Below are 17,194 nucleotides of genomic sequence, written 5' to 3' on the forward strand. Positions count from 1 at the left end.
CAAGGGCATAGTTTAGGAAGACTCACGGGGACAGTTCCTATAAAGGTACCTAGCTAGCCACTTGGGTTCCTCCTCCCCATGCTTTTCCTATTATACCTTCACAGCTAAGCTTGGTCTCTGGTATAACAACCTATCTAGACCTGGTATCCAGGTTAACTCATCCCAAACTCCAGGGGCACAAAGAATGTGGCTTCCTCCCAAACCTACAACTGAGATGGATGTTAGGCTGGATGGTGTTAAAAGCTAGCTTTCTTTGTAGCTCAGGTTGCCAGCAACAAAGAAGAACAGACTGTCTTCTTGATTTAACCCCGCCTTGTTAACTCTTCCATCTTCTTTCAAAATGTCCAAAGCACTTTTATCAACCTAACTGCACTTGTTCCAGCACTTTTAAGGCTGTCATCATTTCCATTCTAATACAGATGAGGAAATGGAGGTCAGAGAGGTCAGATGATATATCTGGGTCACACATCCAAGGAGGGACAGATCACCCTAGAATCTAGATTTGGACCTTTAGCCCAAGGCTCTTACTGGAACAACACTCAGCTCCACTTAATATGGAACGAGTGTGGGTGTCTGTAGACAGTGAAGTAACCAGCCTATCCTCTCTGGTACTTTCATGGAATAGATTGATGCTCTCTAAGAGAGACTAGTGATAAAAGTAGTCTCCTTGAGAAACTTCTCATCGATACCTACATATTCCGAATAACAACAATATTGGAAATTGGGAACTTAAGCTGTATCCATTTTGCTGGTGGGTGGGGCTGTACTCCCTCTCTGTTACTTGTTTAGTCTGAGGTGACCCAGTCCTGAAGTCTGCAGGTTCGATGGTAGGGTTAATGGCGACCTCCAGGAGGATTTATGTCAACATGCATCTCCCACAACTGCTGTTGCCAGTGTCCCGTGCCTGCGGCAGGCCGCTGTCGACCACGCCTCCGCAGGAGAGCCTCAGACATTCACAGGCAGGTCTAGTTCAGTCTCTGTGGGATCAAGTTAGGTCAGGGTAGAGGTGGTAGTCTGTATTTATTATTCTTAAGAAGTACTAAGAAATTATTTCCTTATTTCTTTGGGCATTTTCTGGGTAGGAACTGAATACTGTTTAACACACTGTGTGCTTAATAATTTATTAATATTAGTTGTATTGTTAATTAGAGTAAATGGCAGATTGTGAGGAAATTATGCCATTAACCTTCTAGCTAGTGAGTCTGAAAGATAGATCTTCATTTTTTCTGTAAGCATTCCTCACGGGACCTTTTTAAAAAATAGGAAACCTTAGTAAAAATGTCAGTCTCTTTTAATAATGCCTAGATGGTTGCCGGATTGACTATTTAAGAGTTGATTCTGTTGTTTTGGTTTGTTTTGTTTTTAGTTTGGTGATGATAGATTACCAGAGGATCAATTAGCTCTCCAGTAATTAACTACAGCAACCCTCCTCACCGTTCCCACTCATTGTGTGCGCCCCCCAACCCCCACCTAAAAGACCAGAGTCAGCCATTGTTTCACCCTGAGGTTATTAGATAAAGAAGGCTTCTAGTGACTTCCATTAGAAAGAAAGGAAGGAAATTGTTTTCTTCATTAAATAGGGTTGGTAAACACCTTTTCAGCGGATCATGTTGGTAGCTGAGGTATTTAAGAGCTGCTGCTGCTGCTGCTGCTGCTAAGTCGCTTCAGTCGTGTCCAACTCTGTGCGACCCCATAGACGGTAGCCCACCAGGCTCCCCCGTCCCTGGGATTCTCCACGCAAGAACACTGGAGTGGGTTGCCATTTCCTTCTCCAGTGCGTGAAAGTGAAAAGTGAAAGTGAGGTCACTCAGTCATGTCCAACTTAGTGACCCCATGGACTGCAGCCTACCAGGCTCCTCCGGCCATGGGATTTTCTAGGGATTTTCTAGGCAAGAGTACTAGCTTACAAAAAAAAAAAAAAGCTGGCATATTTTGATAGATGAAACCAGGATATCAGAAAACTGAATTTTCTTCCAAATGCTATTCAAAAAAACAAAAAAAGATACTCTTGTAGCTTTGCACAGTTCTTCAGTTTTTGTAAGTTAATGCTGCCAGGACATTGACAAGGCTTAGTCTCCAAGGCTGAACCGGGGTGGGTTAAGAAGTCCTTTCACAGCCAAGGAAGTCTTAAGATCCCAGTCATATTCCTTGCTGAAATTGGCAGCCAAATACAGTTTGAAAGACTTAGAGATGAAGATGAGCTGAAGAGAGTACAGGAAGGAAGCTTCAATTCTAGGATTAAATTGCTTATACTAAGCAAGATTTGTGAAGAGCTTCTCTTGGGTCGGCTGCTCCTCGAAGTGCCCGTACCCTGGAACCCGGGATGTCTCCAGAGGCAGCTGGAGGGGTAACTCCAGAAGGTGACTGTCTTTAGGACAGTCTTCAGTAGTCTCCTTGTCATGGAAACCTTCAGCCTGTGAGGATTCTATTTAATTAATTAATCACTCCTACTCCCGCTTCCATCGGGAGAACCTAGCCTCACCGGAGTAGTGCAGCTTCCGAAGGTGCTGAGCTTGGGGACTGAGGAGGAGGCCTGGGTAGTTCAGGTCCTGGAGGAATGTGGGTCATTGTGTCCTGCCTGTCTAAATGGACTTGGGCTTGTTGTCTGTTGTGTGTTTCCCAAGCAGCTGTTGAGCAGCTGCCCTGCTCCACCTCAGCAGTGGGTGAAAAGACTCCACTGTCTAGGGCAGAGCAGAAGGGGGGCCAGGATCCAATGCCCTGAATAAACACCAGATATTGTGAGTATTTTTATGCACCGTAATGAAGCACATTGTGAGCGGAGTGCTGTGGCTTCCCAGCAGAGAGGGTGTGCGCCTGACAGTACCTCCTTCACGGCCAGCCCTCCCCACTTTGAACCCCCTCCAAGTCGGGGGTGGGTAGGACCTGCAGCCCAGCGGGGGATGCTTGCAGTATACCGCCCCGCCACCCCTCTCCACGGCCTCATAGACTTCCAGCCACCGCGGTGCCAGGCTTTATTTTCCTCCCTTTGTTGTATAGCTTGGGGGTGAAGGAGCTGTTTAGGTTGGGGAGAGATGGAGCTTATAATAAGATCTTGTGTTTATGTAGCAATTTTCATAGTAAGGGCAAAATGCTCTATGGACCTGATCTTCTGTGAATTTCATCTTCAGCATATATATACCTGCAGAGTAGAAGGAAGCTACTTGTGACCTCCTTTATTTGTACCACGAGGGAAACTGGAGCCTGGAGAGGTTTGCCCCATTGTGATCATATGCTGGGTTACTGAGTTGCCTGTACTTTAAAAAGATAATAAGGACACACTATATGGCCAGACACACAGTAACTCATCTTGTCCTTACCACATTCTTTGAGGTACTGTCCTCCTCATTTCACAGATAAGAAAGAGAAGGCACAGGGGTCTTACCTGACTAACCAAAGCCCCACAGCGAAGTGAGCTCCTGGGCAGGGTGTGAACGCAGGCAGTCTGTGCTCTTAGCTGCTGCCCTGTTCATGTGAGTGATTTACTCCATCCACCGGTCACTGTACAAGGAGCGTGAGGACTGCTGGCCTTGCTAAAGGGGTAGGAATGATTAAATCCACTCTTGGACAAATAAAACAAGGCGCTGAGTAGTGAAAGCAATTGTCCACATACTCATGGAGACAGGGTCAAAAACCAGGCTTTTCAGCCCCCAGTGTAGACACAGCCCAGTGGCTGTGTCTGCTGATGTATCTTTGGCCAGCAAACCTGGAAGGGTTTCTTGGAGAAATGAACAGTGAATGTGTTACTGTTACTGCATAACTGACAGCTGTGAAGAGCTTTGTGTTGTAAAAAAACAATAGTCGTGCAGCTTTAGCATTAATGAGCATGATTCTGCGGTATTAAGTTGGACACTTTGAGTCCTTAGTTCTTCAACCTTCAGAGCATCAGCTTGCCTTTCTTGCTAACACATTTTCCACAGCTTTCCAACACTGCTGTGAGTTAAGTGTGAGTAGATGTTTTACTGAATGTTCCTTAAGAAAACCAGACTACAGTGGCAAGCAATAGTAACTAAAAGAAAGGGCAGTGGTGTTCCAAGGAGCAAGTTCAGAGTCTGGGAAACAACAGACCCCCTGGCCTGCTTTAGGGGGTGTTCAGGCTGCTTTTTGCTGTGGGCCTTCATCTCTTGGGCACAGTTTTCTCAACTGTAAAATAAGGAGGTGGGAAAAATGATCTCCAGTTTCACTTCCAGAGCTGACAGTATATTGGTCTATAACCGGAGAGTTTTCTCTCTGCAGAGGTATTTCCTAAATCCTCTAAATCATGTTTTGAATTTGTTTCTATACAGATTCCCTTTGTGTTATAGACATAGAGGATCTTCAGAAGACCAGCATGGGAGGGAGTTCTTATGCTACAACTAGAAGTAGATTAATGAGAATCTCACAGAAGAGTCATCAGAGCTTTTAACTCAGTGATTCCATTCTTTGGACTCTTTATGCCAAATTGAATATTTGGAAGCTTTAGCATAGCAGAAATAAGGGCAAAGCAGAAACTTCATGCTGTATTAGACTTCAGACTCTCTTTAGCTATTAACATGGGAGTGAAGGGTTGTGAAGTTTTATACAAATATACATGTTCTCATCTTTCATAATAGTAAAATCAAGAAAAAAATTGATTTTGAAAAACTATTGTAAATTTTCTTCTCCCCTTTAAAAAAATCCACATAGTGATGAAAATTATAATCAAATGGGGTGAAAGGGGTTTCTGGGCATCTCTTTCTCTTTTTTTTGACAAAATGCCACAAGCTAGCCCAGTTTTCTTTACCTGTACTCGTCTCTAGAAAGACCTTCACAGCCTCACAGCAAGGACCCTTACCATGCCCCGTGTCTGTCCTCCTCCGTTCCAGGCATGTAATGAGTTCACCACCCATGTGATGAACCTCCTGCGAGAGCAGAGCCGGACCAGGCCTATTTCCCCGAAGGAGATCGAGCGGATGGTCAGCATCATCCACCGCAAGTTCAGCTCCATCCAGATGCAGCTGAAGCAAAGCACGTGTGAGGCTGTCATGATCCTGCGTTCCCGGTTCCTGGACGCGCGGTGAGTCCCTGGGAGAGGCCTGTCCTTTGGGAGAACCACTGATTCAAGGTTAGAATCCAAGACTCGCCCTCTCCAGAGTCTCCACTGTCACTGTGTTCAAGGCTGAGCCAAGTAGTAAGTAACCTGAGAAAGGTCAGGGAAAGGAAGGCTGCAAGGGTGGATAGCCATGGGTTTTATACAACTCCAGGAAAATGTGGGGATGGGATATTTTTTATGGCCACTGCTACTCACTCTGCATGAGAAATGAGGATGATTTAGCTACAGGGACAGAAGAAGCAGGACTTTTTGTTTTCTTACGATTAGTGGCCTCTTTCACAAGAATAGGTTGTAACTATAAGTCCGTAGAAGGCTAACCAGATATTGCAATGACATCTTTTCTTCAAGAAAGACAGTTCCAGTTGAGACCTGGGAATCTCTGCCACACTTTTTGTTGGCAGAGAGGGCACCTCGTTAGCTTCAACAAATATTTATAACTAGGTTACCATGTGTCGTACTCTGGGCTGAGTTTTAGGGGCACAAAAATGAAGAAGACATGGTCCCTTGGGTGTGGAGGGACAGGGGACTGGTCTCATATGGGCCAGATTTTCAATCAAGATTTAAAATTTTCTGACGCTAACTTGTGACCTAAGTTGTGAGTTCAAAGAATCCAGCTGAAACCACGGATAGAAAAGTCCTTTGGGACAAAAACCAAGACTGTAGAATAGGCAGTCTTAGTCCCGCTACTCTACACTGGCGGATTTGTGCAAATCCCTTTGATGTCTTTGGCTTCTGTTATCCAGCCTGTAAGATAGTGCTGGTCATATCTTTCATCTACTCTAGAAAGTGGGGTTGATGATTGATCTAATACATGAGTTTTCAGTGTATGGATATACTTTGTGACCCACAGCTCACCTTAAATTAGTCATTTTCTATAAATGCCGATTTCATCATTCATTGTTTCAATTCCTTAATATAATCCCAATATATGATTTTTATTATAAAAACACTAGCTATGTCATGGTCATATACCATTTAATCATCTGTAGTTGAGTTCCTTTTCAATCAGACACACAGATTCTCTGCTTTTTTCAGTTTTTTTCCTTCCTAGAAATCAGAGACTATTCAGCTCCATTACCTGTACTCTTCTCTGTCTTCACAACTGTGGTCCTTACAGTTCACAGACCTCTTTAAAGCTTCCTGGCACCTCCTAAATGCCCTTTCATTCATCGTGTTTTGGGTCATGTGGAATATGAAATAGGAATGTCAGCCAGCAAACTGTATCTCTGGGCTAATAGAAATATATAAACTCAAGAGAAAGTACCGATGAAGAGAGCTTTTCCCAGCTGAGCACAGTGCTGAGAGAAGGAAGGGACAGGCGTGCTGAAGCAGGACACCCCTGCCCCGGGTATCTCCCTTGCCCTGTGGCCGGCTACCAGTCTGGCTTCTTTACAGCAGGCTGCTCCCCATGGTATGAAGTGCAAGTGACTGGTGGCCTATGTCTGGGTCTATCCCCTGAGCTGTGGCCGCCACCACTGCACGTGTTGTTTATGTCCCCCCATGGTAACTCCCCTCGTTAAAATGCTGGTGCTGGCATTTATGTTGGCAGATATTGGAAAAAAATTAAAAAGTTGGGCCCAGACTGGGTTCTTTTCAAGAAAGAAGAAATCAGAGAGAAAGGAGGAGCAGAATCATTTTCTCATAGGACTTCTTTCAGTAACTCAGCTGTGCCCAGTTGAAGGTCAGACTCCAAAAGGCATTAAACCAGGCAAGCTTTGTACACATTTCCTTTCCCTTCCATCAGCTTTTGCCTAGATTGTTCTAGTTGGCACCAGAAGGACAGTCATCATAAGAGAGGAACTTTTTCCTGCTTTGGTTGCAACCTTTGAATCATTGCCTCTGAGCCAAGGTTCAAAACTAAAACAATTAACTAGTTGTCATTGTTATTAGCATTTACTTTGAGGGCGTATTTAGTTTCACTGAAACAATATGACTCCAAATGCCAACACAAGGATGAGCAAATGGTTTTTCCAGCTCAAAAATGAATGTTTGCCTAGACCTCATGATCAAAGTAGTTAATATCATTAGGAAAGCTAGTTAAACACACTTTAGTAAGAAAGACACATTCACTGTTGATATATATGTGCTGCTGTAATCCGTGCATCTGATGGGCAGGGCTTCATTAAGAAAAGATTTCATGGAAGACAAATGAAATACAAGGGAGACTTGATTTAGTAACAGGATTAGTCTTCGTAATATAATGGGTATGCACAATTGAATGTTCCAGCTTTGTTGTGTAACAATCCTTGTATTTTCTGCTCTTGAAGAACAGATTACCACAAATTTAGGAGCTTAGACCAACACAAAGTTGTCTCATAGTTTCTGTTGTTCAGGAACAGCAGGTTAACCTGGATCCTCTGCCCTCGTCTCACAAAGCTGTAAGCCGGGGCTCAACTGAGGCCATGCTCACAGCTGAGCCTCATTCCCGTGGGGGCAGAATTCAGTTCCTTGTGATAGTAGGACTGATGTCCCCAGCTCGTAGAACCCACCTTTCCCGTTGACAGGGCTTACAGCTTGGCTGCTTCCTTTCTTCCTGGATAATGTCACCGTTTTAAGCCTTTAACCTAATCTCCCATTTCATTAACACAAAGTCAGCTGATTAGTAACTTAATCATAGGAATGATATCCTATCAGTTGCACTGTCCCCCCAACACACACATTCAAGGCAGAGGAAGTACTCCAGAGTAGAATCTTACATATGCTCTTAGGAGTCTGCCTTCCATACTCCCCAGCTGAGCATTTGGCCAGGTTTTGTCCACTTGAGTCATATCCTTCTTTTCTTCCTTATGTTGATTTAACTGTGCCAGAAAAGTTTAACTTAAAAATTCTACTCATTCATTCAGTCAACTTTTATTATTGCATGTTTTATATCAAGCATAGTGCTGTGATAAGTCTTTGAGATGGAACTTGTAAACCTTCTTAATGGTTTTCAAGCAGTACAATAATTTTTACTTTGTTTTGTAAAAAATAACATCTTGCTGGAGAAAGCAGCAAGCACATGGTTGGAAATATACCTCTGCACTTCACCATTCCAGTTAAGGTTATAGAAAATGATTAAAAAAGAGGATTGCAAGAAAGGAAAAGACATCGAATATGATCTGGCTGAACTGCCACTATATTTAGATTTATTTACTTCTATAACTGAGTTTTTACTCTTCCAAATGCTGTATTAGCCTCTGAAATAACAAAGATGAAAAGAATACATGTAAATGTGGGTCCCACCTTCAAGAACTCATAATCTCCTGGGACAAGTGCTCTTATAACTGAGTATAAATCTGCACATGATCAGAGGAAGAACAAGTGCCAGATTCACCCAAAGGGGAGAGAGACTGGAGAATTGGGGAGAGGCAGGCAGTGCTGAGTCTCAGAGGACTGTGACACTGACCAGAGAGAAGGAATCACAGAAGCAAAGTAAACAAGGCAATTCAAGTTTGGCAGGCATTGCTGATGGGGATGCTTACTGTGTGTTGGGCATCAGGGTTTCAAATACACGTGAAACACGGCTCCTCCCCTTGAGGATTTGCTGTTTAGCTGGGAAGACACATGTAAACTTGTGGCAAATGCTGTGGGAGAGAAATACACAGAGTGGTATGAAAAGGCACGGGAGCATGAACGCCATGTGTGTCTTTGGGGAATAGAGGAGCATATGATGAAGCCAGATGAAATTAGGAAGAGCATGTGTAGGATGGGGGAAATGAGACACTGGGGATGGGCTTGATCCACTGAAAGACCCTAACTGTGCCAGCAAAGGCTGCGGATTGTCTTGTGAAGCAGCAGAAACTCTGAGCTGTTCAAGGAAGGAAAAGGTGAAAGTTCTCAAATTACACTGCTTGGGTTCAGATTCTTGCTATAACCCTGACTATATCTGTGATACAGGATAAATGGCTTATCCTTCCTAAGACTCAGTTTTTGTGTCTCCAAAATGGGAATAATTCTATACACAGGAATAAATAAGATAACGTATTTACAATATAGTGTCTGGAGCATAATATTCACACCGTAACTCAGCTATAATATAATAAGGATCACTATTTTATATATTTGGAGAAGGAAATGGCAACCCACTCCAGTGTTCTTGCCTGGAGAGTCCCAGGGACGGGGGAGCCTGGTGGGCTGCCGTCAGTGGGGTCACACAGAGTCGGACACGACTGAAGTGACTTAGCAGCTTAGCAGCAGCATGGTATATTAGTGTAAAATATAGTATATTATTATTGCTATCATTATTATTATTTTTATGATCAGATCCATGGTTTAGAGGAATTTCTGTGGTGATTTTCTTAAGGATTAGCTGGAGGCTTGTGCTTCTCAAAATGGGGAAATATAGAATAAGTTTAAAATACCTTCCCTATTTTACTCAAATATTTGGAGAGAAATATGTTCAGATAAACATTGGTATATGATGGAGTAGATTAAAGGAGGTGCTGAAGACATTAGGGCACCCCATGGCTGAGAGTCCAGGCTCTCCTCCCAGGAGAGCTATTCGGGCACGATTTCAGCCTACAGTTGTACTGTCTAGTCTATGACTTCTTGATTTTTAATCTATATAATTAAAATATAAGTAAACAAAATTGAAAAATTTAGCTCTCCAGTTTTACACATCTTATTTCAGCCACTCAATAGCAGCTGCTGGCTACTTCAATAGGAGAACAGAGAACATTTATTTTCCTCATTGTAGAAAGTGCTGTTGGACTACAATAGACCATAGTTCCTCTAAACCCATTTCAAAAAAAGCAATGACACGGATGGAACAAAAGGTATAGATTTGAAAAACAGAACTGGTAAGACTTTCTCTGGGGCCAATCATCAAGTGAAGGGAAGGGGGTGAGGGGAATTGAGAATCACTCCCAGGTTCTGCTGTGTGTTAGAAACTCAAATAGTTAAAGAATGAACAAACAATTGAATGGATGAGCAAATTAGCAGATATAATGAACTTTGTATGTAGAGTGATATTATTATATAATGTGGGAAAAAAGGAAAATGAAGTTGGTTTGAGTGAAATGTGATACTTGTCTTAGAAACAGTTTGTTGGAAGTGTCTGGGATATGCAGTAGCAAATGGACACGGTGATAAATGGGGTATTGTCTCTTAGGAGAGGCATTTGGGCAGAGATAACACGTTTGATGGTCTGTGGTGCCTCCACTCCCCATTCTTGAATCACTGTGATTCCAAAGCTTCCATTCCTAAAATTTCATCGACTTCCACATTTCTTACACTTTTCTGGATACTCAACAATCAAAGCTTTTGGTTGTCTTGAAATAACAAGTGTTAACTCACCAAGCTAAAAACACTTCCAGCCAGAGCAAAGACACCAGGCATCTTAGTTCAAATAACCTTATTGTCAGAAGTATATTATTTTCCATGGGTTTCTTGAAATTCTGTAAACTCCTAATTCTGGGGTTTCAAAGGCCCTGGATAGAGACAGTCCCTGCAAGAGATGATCAGTGCGGCCATCAGAGTAGATGCGACCACCTAAAGAAAGATTGCACGTCCCCAGGAGGAGTCAGGAACAGCTGTCTGTACAATCCCAGCACCCCAACTCATTCCAGAGAGGCTTCCTGTGAGTTCAATTGGAAGAGTCCCAAGAAATACACTGTAATGCTAATGCAAACAACTCCCAATTACAGGAGTCTTCAGGGGCCACTTCCCCAGGCCTAAAACAACTGTTTTCCTGAGGCCAAGAGGAAGTCAGAGGTTATCTAAAGACTAGACTGGAGACTGGGTTAGTCACTTGGCTACCTTCCTCAGATTCCCATCATGCAAGAGCTTTTAATACATGTCTCCTTTTTAGTTGGGCCTTTTAATCTAATCTGCCCAATTTCTGATGCTGGGTGACCCAGAAACTCAGCATGATTTGGGAGAGTGACTTGGGCTTGGCATAATCTGGACAGATGTGGTTAATACCTATGGACAGATGGTGTTCATCCGGTAAAATCAGGCACTTTATTGTGTTAATTAACCAAGTGGGACCCTGAAAATACAATATTAGCTGAATTTTCTGTCTAGCAAGGAGATCAGTGCTTTCCGTTGGCTTAAATTGGAAAACTTGATATCCTGGCATAACCAGGGATGTTCTGGAAATTTTTTTTCCCCGTAAGGAAAAGATTTCGATAAAAGCAAGAAGGCAAAAGTGCTAATGGAGCTAATTTGAAGATAGAGGCCCTGCCCCCTCGAGGAGGGCCAGCAGACATCTGCAGGGAGTCCAGCATCCCTCAGCAGACCCCAGCTATTCCCAGGCCTTAGCTGGGAAGAGGCCATAAAGTGATTCTCACTTTAAATTATTTCAATTAGCATTTATTTTTAAGTCATAAAAATGCTTTTATTCACAGAGTGGTTTTCCTCCTTTTAGCAGCCTGTGTGTTAAAAGGATTTCTCTGGGCTTGTGTTTCACCATTAGGCAGCTGTTCCTGCTTAAGAAGTACTGTTTCTCTCCTTTTAAGGAGGGTCAAGCAGTCAGGGGGTTAATTTCCATCCGTTCCTGCCCCTCTTCCCCAAGCCTTTTAAACATGTCTCATGGAGTTACATGGGGATAGAAGAGAGAAAAAGGTAACTTATTTTTAACTTATGGATGCAGAGTCTCTGTGTAATTGCCAGGAGGCAATTTGTATATAAAAAGAGGCTAGGCTTTGTACTCAGGCAGACTTGAATTAATATTTTAGCTCTTTAACATACTAGCTGAGCAACTTTTAAACTCAGCTCTTCATTGGTAAATGGGAATAACTGTAGCTACCTCACTAGCTGTGAAAAATGAATAATTTGTATTGATGGCTCTGAAGGATCAGATTCGAGGCCTGGGGCCTGGTAGGAAGAATCCCCAGGAAGTCCGAGCATTTGTCCTGTACTAGGCACTGTGCTGAGTCCTGTCTATATATTGACATGACCTCATTTCTCCCTTGCTCTCACCACATGACTCTTTTGACTGTCGTTTGAAGAAGCTAAGGTTTGGAGAGGCATTCCAAATCACCCAGCTGGTGTTCAGTTTGTCTAGGGCTCAAAACCAAGACGGCGGGTTTTGAAACTCCATGCTGCTCACCACTCTGTATAAGTACGTGTGCCTGTTCTGCTCACGGCCCCCACAGTGAGCACAGTGAGGTATACAACAAACGCCTTGAGAAATGCTTTCCGCATCCGGCCCCTTAGAACACAGCTCCTCTCATTCACTCAAAAACATGTCTTCTCCCAAATGTGTGTCCTCTCCTCTCCCTTTTTATATGTGTTTGTTGTGAAGTTCTTATTTTGTCCATTGTCATTGTGATTTCCTTGCTCTTTATGAAGGCGGAAGAGACGAAATTTCAACAAGCAAGCAACGGAAATCCTGAATGAATATTTCTATTCCCATCTCAGCAACCCTTACCCCAGTGAGGAAGCCAAAGAGGAGCTAGCCAAGAAGTGCGGCATCACAGTGTCCCAGGTAAGACATCCTCAGAGCACTCAGCCCAGAGCCTGGCCATAGCGGCGTTACAGGGCAGGGTCTCGGAAGCCTGGCCTTCCTGAGCTTCCATGCCTTATAAGTTCCGTCAACTAAAGCCCTGAAAGACAAGGTCAGCTCAGGGTGCATATAAGAAGGTCTCCAGGGAAGTAACCTGGAGAAACCAGCAGAAGTAGAAGGCTGAGTGGAGCACAGTTAGAGCAGGGCTGCAGCCTTTCTTCAGATAGATGAGCGTTTCTCCATTGACTTGGAGAGCTACCAACACTTCTCATGCCATTTTCTCAAACAGGGTCAATTCTTTGGCCCCCCCTTTTTTTTTCTTTTTTTCCCCAACTCAGGAACTTTTTAAGAGTCAGTGAATGGAACTTTAAATGGAAAGGACTCAGATGTCCTCTCTGGATGTCCTCACTCTGTAGCTGATGGAGTGTGGGAAGTTTAACATGTCACTATGATTGCACAAAATGTCACGGAGTGTCCCCTTTCCCCCAAGAGCAATGACCATAACAGGTGCCTGTTGATGTGGAAAGATACAGGACATAAAATTTTTATGGACCTGGAGTCTTCAGCCTTAATATGAAGTAGAAAAGGAGGCAAGTTTTATATGTATCTACTTTTTTTTTTTTGGCTACACATGTGGCTTGAGGAATCTGAGTTCCCCGAGCAGAGATTGAACCTGGGCCCTCGACAGTGAAAGTGCTGAGTTCTAACCGCTGAACCAGGGAATTCTCATCTACATTTTGTCTACTCGGAGAATCCATCCATACTTCTTATTTGATCTGAACCTCAAATGCCACCCCCAGTCTCAAGTTGAGACCAGTAGTGATAGTTCTGAATCTCTCAGAGAAAGTTTTCCTCAGAATTATGTCACATGCAAAAGAATTAGATGTACTTGTATTTACAAAAAGGGTGAGGGTGAGGGGGAATTGGAGAGGAGGCGAACTTTAGTAAGAAACTTCACTTAATATTTTCCAAAAGAAGTAGATGCTGTTTTGTGAGCATCTATACTTCCTATTCAAGGAAGTATAATCCTGGCTTCTGCTACTCCCCACGAGGGGCTGATTCTTTCAGCCTGTGTTTAGCTTAAGCAGAATTGAGTCTAGTCAGAGTAAAGAACTCCACACAGAGGGTCTGCAATGCAGAGGTTGCCAGGGTCTCCCCAGCATGCTGTGGGTGATTTTGCAGCAGTCTCGAAAACCTCCTTTCAGATGAGTTAGAAAGGATTGCCTTCTCCTTTTCAACTTGGACCTTCCTCAGGTACTTCGACCCAGCTGAAGGTCGTTTCTAGTCTTGGCAATCCTGGGAAAGTAGAACATCAGTGGTCTAAATTCAGGTGGTCTGGTATTATCTAGGTTTCTAACCATTCTTGTCCAAATCTAGACCCATTGTCCACAAGAAAACATAGCTGATGTTCTTTGATACTTGCTGCATTTTTCAGAATAGGCCCAGGTATGAGCGACATCACAAACAGTGAATTTCAGTCATGTGATAATTCTGCTATTAAAGTTGAAAATCATTATATTGTTTGAATTCAAAATCTAGGACTTGGAATTCCAAATCCCTATTGAAATAGAATGAATTTTCCAGGATCTAGTCTGCATTGTATCTGAATAAAAAAATGGAATCTTGGCCTATTCCAGCAACCTCTGCATCCTTCATTATGGAAATCTGGGGTGCAAATAGTTTGTTCATTGAAATGATTTATACATATATTGCATCACCTTTGTCTTTCCCCCATCCATCCCAAGGCCATATCATTCTGCATTCCCCATTACGTCATTTCTTCCCAATCATAACCAGATTGTTTTACCATTGCTGAACAAGTTTCAGTGGGAAACAGTATGGTATCATAGAAAGAACCTTTGCTGGGAGCATGTTGACCCAAGCTGAGTCAACCATGGGATTTTAGGGAACTCGCTTTTTCTATTTGGGTTTTAGTTGCCCCATCTATCAGTCACGGTTGGTTGGACCACATGATATACTAAATCTCTGTCTCTTGTTCTCAAATCTAGTAGATGCCTTTGACTATCATCTTGGGTTTTTTGTTTTGTTTGTTTCTTTGGATTAATAATAACCCCTCTATCTTGAAATTCTCTTACTTTGGCTTCCTTGACATTGTTCTTTCTGGAGTTTCCTCCTTCCTCTTGGGCCACTCCTGCTCAGTCTTCTTAGAGGATCTCCCATCTCTACGTATCCTAAAAGTATTATTCTTTCTTTAGCCTCATCTCATCATGTCCTAGCCCATTAACTATATTCTGACATATATTTTTTTTAGAATTCACTTACTAATGAGTCTTCCTTTGATTCCCAAATGAAATATGTTCATACACAGAAACCTCCCATATGTTTATATGTGTGTACGTAGATAGATGCATCTGAATCACTGTGCTGTATACTTAACCCTAACACAATATTGTACATCAACTATACTTTATTTTTCTTTAATTTCTTGGGTCTCACCCCAGTCCTAAATAAGAATTTCTGTTGGGAAGGAGGGCCTTCCCAGGTGGCACAGTGGTAAAGAGTCTACCTGCCAACACAGGATACATGGGTTAGATCCCTGGGTCGGAAAGATCCCCTGGAGAAGGAAATGGCAACCCACTCCAGTATTCTTGCCTGGAAAACCTCATGGACAGAGAAGCCTGGCGGGCTAAGGTCTGTGGGGTCACAAGAGTCAGACACAACCAAGCACACATGCGTGAATGGGGAGTGGGAAGGAGAAGAAGCAGCTAGGACCCTGTCTTAATAAGCCCTCCAAGAACCCCTGACTTCGAAACTTTGAAAAACACTATTCTGTACTTTTAATTGGAGTGAGCCCCTCCTTGCTCACAGCTGCAAATATACTTCTCTTAGAATATCCCCATGAGACTTCTCTGCTAGAATGCCAAACTCATATATCTCACTTTCCCCCAGACTTCACCGTGGCTCTACCCATGCCAGATTGTGCAGAATGTGACTCGAGCCTCTCCCTGGGAATCTGATTGCTTCTGCGTTAGTTGCCTCAGACCGTCAGTCACCTGTGTGCCTCTAGTACCTAGCACATAGTAGACCCTTGCCAGTGACTCTTGAACAGTGAATTGATTATCGAAAACACTGATTCTATACATTGCTGAGGGCATGTAGGAAATGCCTGAATTGACCCAGCATCTTCCCTGTGTGTGGCAATCTGTTCTCCTCTAGAAGGTAATCATCTAGGAATGGTCCATTCTCCACCCTTTTCCTTCTTACCTTTCTCCCATGTAACTGACCACAAGTATTTCCTTTCCTCCTCAAAAGTCATTCCAAACTGTCTTCATCTTTCCCACTTTCTTCCAGCTCATCCAGTTGCCTCAGAAAAAACTCTCCCTACCTCTTTTCCTCTCTGTTCCACTTAAAAGTAAAAAACGAACCACGATTATGATTGATTCCTATGAATAGTGAAAGTTACATCAAGAAAACTATACGAGTTTGAGAATGCAATTAGATAGGCAGCAGTCCTTAAATGTATTTGGAAGTGCCTTTCCTCTTCTAGTTTGACTCTTACTGTAGGCACCAGCATTTACAATAAATAAACCTTTTTCTGAATTTTTTTTCTCTCGTTTACTAATATTGCAATGATATGGTTTGATTTTTTACAACAGAGGCTTGTCATTTCTGCTATAGTATAAGCTATTCAAGCCACTCCAGTACTCTTGCCTAGAAAATCCCATGGATGGAGCAGCCTGGTAGGCTGCAGTCCATGGGGTCGCTAAGGGTTGGACCCGACTGAGCGACTTCACTTTCACTTTTCACTTTCACACATTGGAGAAGGAAATGGCAACCCACTCCAGTGTTCTTGCCTGGAGAATCCCAGGGACGGGGGAGCCTGGTGGGCTTCCATCTATGGGGTCACACAGAGTCGGACACGACTGAAGTGACTTAGCAGCAGCAGCAGCAGCAGCAGCAGCAGCAGCAGGAGATATTCCTATACGATTTAAAATTTAGCTAATGCACTTTAAAGAGAAGTGTAGTTTTGCAAGAATTTTCTTTATCTGCCATTGTTGGGATAAATTAAATTACATGTAAAGCTGTGGTACATGTGTTACCAGCTTTTCCTTTCCTCATCAAATTCATGGTTTATTTTGTAATTGTATAAAATCACATTTTAGTTTGATATCACATCTGGAATATGGAGTATGAAACTCTTACTAAAGCAGAAATCATGGGAATAAAACCTGAATTTCACTGTGTTTCTGTCTCTGGCAGAGGTCTTGGTGTATAGGGAATGGGTAAGAATCAAGCCGGGACAGCCACTATGAGCCACGTGAAGAAAATAAATTAACAAATGAAAGTAAATTAGGTTTATTTTGTGTTTTGGCATTGATATTTAAAGCCTGAAATGCAAAGGAATAATCAGTGCTATACTTCAGATTTTCCTTATGTAGATAACACCAAGCTTCACAGAAAATACTTTGTGAAATTTATTGGATTGAATTATATTGATCCTAAGGTCAGTAGTAGTACAGTGCAGCTAAGAACCTAGTCCATATTAAAGTTACTTAACTAATAAAAATGGGAAATTAATCCATCCATGAAAGCACCCATATGTTGATGACCTAGATTTATATGGATATTTAAAGTTCTGTGTATTTTGATTGCCCAGAGTCAGCTTTAGCATTGGTAAGTAGCAGGCATTTCTCCTGAAATGCTAAGTTTTTTGGTCATATATTTACAAGCTAAGCAGA

At 42.7% G+C, this 17,194-nt stretch overlaps 1 protein-coding gene across 5 annotated transcripts in view; it reads left to right on the forward strand.

Moving 5' to 3' along the window:
• Positions 1-17,194, forward strand: part of PBX1 (PBX homeobox 1) — a 336,931-nt gene that overhangs the window by 238,956 nt on the left and 80,781 nt on the right. For all 5 annotated transcript variants that reach the window (XM_055403779.2, XM_088835990.1, XM_055403778.2 and 2 more), the window contains 2 exons: positions 4,842-5,032; positions 12,341-12,476. In XM_055403779.2, the coding sequence (XP_055259754.1) occupies positions 4,842-5,032; positions 12,341-12,476 (327 nt within the window). The remainder of the gene's footprint in view (positions 1-4,841; positions 5,033-12,340; positions 12,477-17,194) is intronic.

This window comes from Moschus berezovskii, chromosome 4 (assembly GCF_049115385.1).
Source record: "Moschus berezovskii isolate FMDL1 chromosome 4, NW_MosBer_1.0, whole genome shotgun sequence".
Classification (NCBI taxonomy): Eukaryota; Metazoa; Chordata; class Mammalia; order Artiodactyla; family Moschidae; genus Moschus; species Moschus berezovskii.